The 4,572-nt window shown below is 43.1% G+C and overlaps 1 protein-coding gene across 1 annotated transcript in view; it reads left to right on the top strand.

Moving 5' to 3' along the window:
* Nucleotides 1–4,572, top strand: part of LOC102034981 (protocadherin-16-like) — a 21,315-nt gene that overhangs the window by 13,853 nt on the left and 2,890 nt on the right. Inside the window, exon 9 of the mRNA XM_031065545.1 lies at nt 17–122. Within this exon, the coding sequence (XP_030921405.1) occupies nt 17–122 (106 nt within the window). The remainder of the gene's footprint in view (nt 1–16; nt 123–4,572) is intronic.

The following is a 4,572-nucleotide window of genomic DNA, read 5'->3' on the forward strand; positions in this document are numbered from 1 at the left end:
CCCGCGGCCCCCCCAGCGGCTGCGACCCCCTCCCGGCCCGGCCGCCGCCCGACGAGCCCGCGCCGCTGCTCGGGGACGACGACCCCACAGGCGCCCTCCCCGCGGATTCCGCCTCAGTCCCGGTGAGTTCCCCGTACGAGTTTTTCTCGGCCATTCTTGCTTCTATTGCTTCTCTACTCTTTTCCATGTCCTGTAGAGTCTTGTTTGCTGACATTGAAGGCAAAGTATCTTTTAGGGCTGTGCTGATTGCGTGGCCTATTGCTACACCACGATCTTCGCTTTCCAGTTTTGAGGGACGCATGATAAGGGAGACTGCTCTTGGCTGGAGAGTTTTTCTAAGTGAAGGTATTTCTGTATCATATGATCCTCGCTGCCTCAGTATCTTTTGATGGACAAGTAATGTTTCACCTCCTTCCCCCTTCTTCTCTGAGATGTATTTTACAGACAAATAGTTCTTCCCTCTTAGTAGAGACCTGTAGAGATAACTGTTTGAAGGCTCTAGGTTATCCTGGTGCATGTTGAAGGGAAACCCTCAGAATATCTGGTATTTTGATGGAAACTGCTTTCAAAGGATCAAGGTCGAGACACAATATGCAAGATTTTAGAGGCAGGACATGCAAATAGTGGGTTCTGTGTGTGAAAGACTGTTAAGAGATAAGGTAAGGTAAGATAAGATGAGTTTTTAGTGTTGATCTGTAGTATAAAGTAATGCAATTTTCTCCTTCCCGAATATTAATGGCTTAACAGATATTGCTTCAGTTCAATTGAGAGCAGGTGTGTTTACAGGTTATTGTAATATATTTAATGTATTGTAATGTATTTATGTATAGCAAATGTATATAAAGAATAGCATTATATATTCTAATCTGAAATATCACAATGGGAGCTTTGTAATAAGGAAATTCATTACATCCCTACTTTTAATACTTAGTTTATGTTTTTTCTCTAAGAGCCCTAATCTAGATGAGTGTGATCACTTCATTTCTGCAGATGTTATCTGCTTGTCTTGTTCTTTGCACTGATCTTAAGATCGGCCTTTGTATCTGGTAGTATCTGATCACATCTCTTACAGTTGCCTGGCTGTCCCATACATGCCTTTCATTTTTACAACTCGACAGGGAAAGACATTCATAGATGTGTTTCCTTACATTTTTAATGGGAGCAATTGCCTTCTTTCTCACTTGCATGTGTGACAAAGTTAAATGTTAGCCATGGTAAGTTGTCTCTGCAACTTTTCTTGCAGTGGAGTTCATCTGCTAATGGTAACCATCAGAGAGAACCAAATAATCTGTAATGAATTTGAGGAGACTCTTGCAAGTGCAGTGTGTGAGGAAGCACTGTTGGACAGAAAGCAGGTGTGTTTTTAACTTCCATGGTCCATTCCTGGACTACATAAAATGAATATGCTCAGATTATAAATGGCCAAGCTGTGGATTCACAAGTGTGCTGTTCTGTAACGGTGTGCTCTCTGTGAATGATAGTTTAACTGTGGAGTTGTTTGTCAAGACCAGGTAGAGGTGGACCTGTATGTGCCCGAAACTTTATCTGAAAATGTCTCTAGAGTCACTGATCTTACTTGTAACATACTCATGGTGAACAGTCAGGGAGAGATTGTTCCCAGGGACAGATTGGCCCCTAAGCAAGCAAAGGGGGGTTCTGTGATCTGGATGTGCCAAGGCCTGTGCCACTTACACCAAGTGCCCTTTTCCTGTGTCCAGAAAAGGATGGCAATCCTCCAACGAGTTTGTCTGCAAGCAATGCCCAGGGAAGTGCATGCTTTAGGGCTTCTGTGTCTAAGAAATGCTGTGGGAAATGTCATTTCCCCAGCTATATGTCCTTGTTAGAGTTATGATGTGGCGTTTTGCTATGTTTGTACTAAGCTTTTCCAAGCTTTGGGCAAACCTTCAGGTGTTATTAATGGCTCTTGCGTGTTGATGTTACTGCTGGTGTTTTGTTGGTGTTGAAATTGGTAGGATTGTAGGGATGGGAGAGTCTAATTTACCAGCAGTCTGGGTTTGGGGCTTTTTATTTGAAGCACGTGCCAGAAAGTCACTCATTTCATCCTCTGTCGTGTCTGATACAGCTCTTCCCTGTGAGTGGTAGCTCTTGGATGTGGACATAAACTTCACATGAATGGTTCCAAAGTGGCATATATTCAAAAGTGTCCATGTTCTTAGGAAGAATGAAGCCATCTTTGAGTTGATCTTGATCTGAGTTTTTAACTGAGCTGCATATTGCTTATGACTGTTAAGACATTTTACATTTCTTCAAATATCAGTGATGAGCAGAGTCCATATGTGTGGACCTGTGTTGTGATCCCTGTTCTCCATAACAAGAGAGAAGTTGTGTGGAAAACTTCTTCCAGTGGTGTCTGTCTGCAAAGGGGGTCCCTGTTGGGTGATGTCTGAGCATTCTGCCTGCACAGAGAGAGGGCTGGTGGAAGAGTTGCTGTAATATCTAAATGGTTGGTATAAATATTCAGTTTTCCCTAGCTATTATATAGATCACTTAGTTATGGTTCTCTGCATTTTTCTTTGCTTTTCCTCCAAAGGAATTACTTGGAGTGCCTTACCTCTAGATATTAGATATGTGTCTTGTGTACTTGTTAAATCTGACACAAGTTAGGCCTTTAGACTTAAGCCTTCAGACTTAAGCCTTCAGACTGAGGCCTTTAGACTGAGGCCTTTAGACTGAGGCCTTCAGACTGAGGCCTTCAAACTGAGGCCTTCAAACTGAGGCCTTCAGACTGAGGCCTTCAGACTGAGGCCTTCAGACTGAGGCCTTCAGACTGAGGCCTTCAGACTGAGGCCTTCAAATCTGTGGAGCATGAGCAGGCCACAAAGTAGAAAAGCTGATGAGAGCTCTTGAGAGTTTAATGAAATGAAGTCCCACTGGCAGTCCAGAACAAGATTTCAAGATCTCACTTCCAACCTGAGACCTCAGTGGGTTCCAGGGGCTCTCGGATATGAAATTCCTTGTCCACAGAGAGGCCTGAGATTTCCGCCTGGTGAGTTTCTCTGAAAGCACTCCTAATGCATCCCTGCATTGCTTGTGTGGTTTTCTTTTCATGACATGTTATTACAGCTGATGTGGAATGAGGACATGTGAGGGGAGTACATCTGTGTTCTAATTTTGTCATATGTTAAGAGATGTAAAAATGACCTTAGGAGCAGTCACATCTTCGTGGATCCGTGCATGTGATAAAAGACGGGAAGTGCATATCTTGACAGAGAGTTCATGAAAGTGATAATTACATTTTCCACCTTGGATCTCAAGTCAGGCTCTGTTTTCTGGAAGCCATGGTTCATGTTTCCTTCCCACTTGTGGGTACTGCTTTGCAGGAAATAGTAACTTCCCTTGAGAACCAAATGAAGACAGAATGTTGTGTGTGAGGAAAATGAAAAAATTGCTTCACTCAAGTGGGTAGCTGTAAAATGCTGCTGGCCAATTCCACTTACCTTGGGATTCTTCTTGTGTCTCTGAGGTCTACACAGCTACGTGCTGCTCTCTGTGTTTTCCTGCACTGCACAGGCCCTGATGTGTCACAGTAGCCAATGATTGGCCCCATGTATGGCAGTGGGTGGCATTTAGTTTGGCTTTTTGATTTAATAATTGCCAAGGATTTCTGTTGTTCTGCTGCTTAGTAAAGTCATTTAGTCCAGTCAGAAAGAAATCATAGCCTTTTAATATTGCTGCAGCTTGCCTAGCTTGCACCTTGAGGCCTCAGTGAGTTTCTACATGCTCTGCTCTCAGAAAGAATTTTTAGGGCTGTGTTGTAGTAAAGCACCAGAAAATCACAGCACTGAAATATCTCCCGCTCTCTGATGAGGTCAGATGGAGGTCTGGTGTTTCTAATGGATCTTCAGAATTCATTGAAAACCATTGAGCTGATTTTGCAGTCCTAAAATGGATTGGGGAGATGTTGAGACTTTTGCTGAGAGGTTAGGAAAATCAAAACAATGGAAATATTAAATGAACTATTGTAGCAGGCCTAATTTTTGAGTTTCCACCAAAAAGCACAGAAGGTTTTCGGGATAGAGTGAGTCGCAGTGTGAGGATGGACACAGGGCAGAGTCTGCACTGCTTTGCACTTTCTTATTCTCTGTCAGGTATGTAGGTACACTGGCATTTATCTGAGAGCAGATCCATTGCTTCATATTAATCTACAGGTGTTAATCACTGGATAAGTGTCCTTTTGTTTCAAGCCGGTTTTTCACAGGTGATGGGTAAACAATATCTCGGGGACCACTGGAACAATTGAATTGTACATCTCAGCAATCTTCTTTTCAGATGTTGGTTTCAATTCTTTGACTGTGCATGAGAGAACCAATTTGTGCTTTGGGAACACATATTTGGTTTCTGATTTTCGTACCATCTCAAACCAGAGTGCAGAAAATCTTTGATAAGGTGTAATATTTGTTTCCATGTTTATTTGAGCTACAAATAATTAGATCCTTATTACACGGATATTGCTGCTGCAATCATAAGGGTTCCTACTTGTCGTTAAACAAGACCTCCTGCTCTGGCTGTTTGCAGTCGGGCAGAGCCCCCGGGGCCGGTGCAGCCGCTGGG

This window comes from Geospiza fortis, unplaced genomic scaffold, assembly GCF_000277835.1.
Source record: "Geospiza fortis unplaced genomic scaffold, GeoFor_1.0 scaffold93, whole genome shotgun sequence".
NCBI lineage: Eukaryota > Metazoa > Chordata > Aves > Passeriformes > Thraupidae > Geospiza > Geospiza fortis.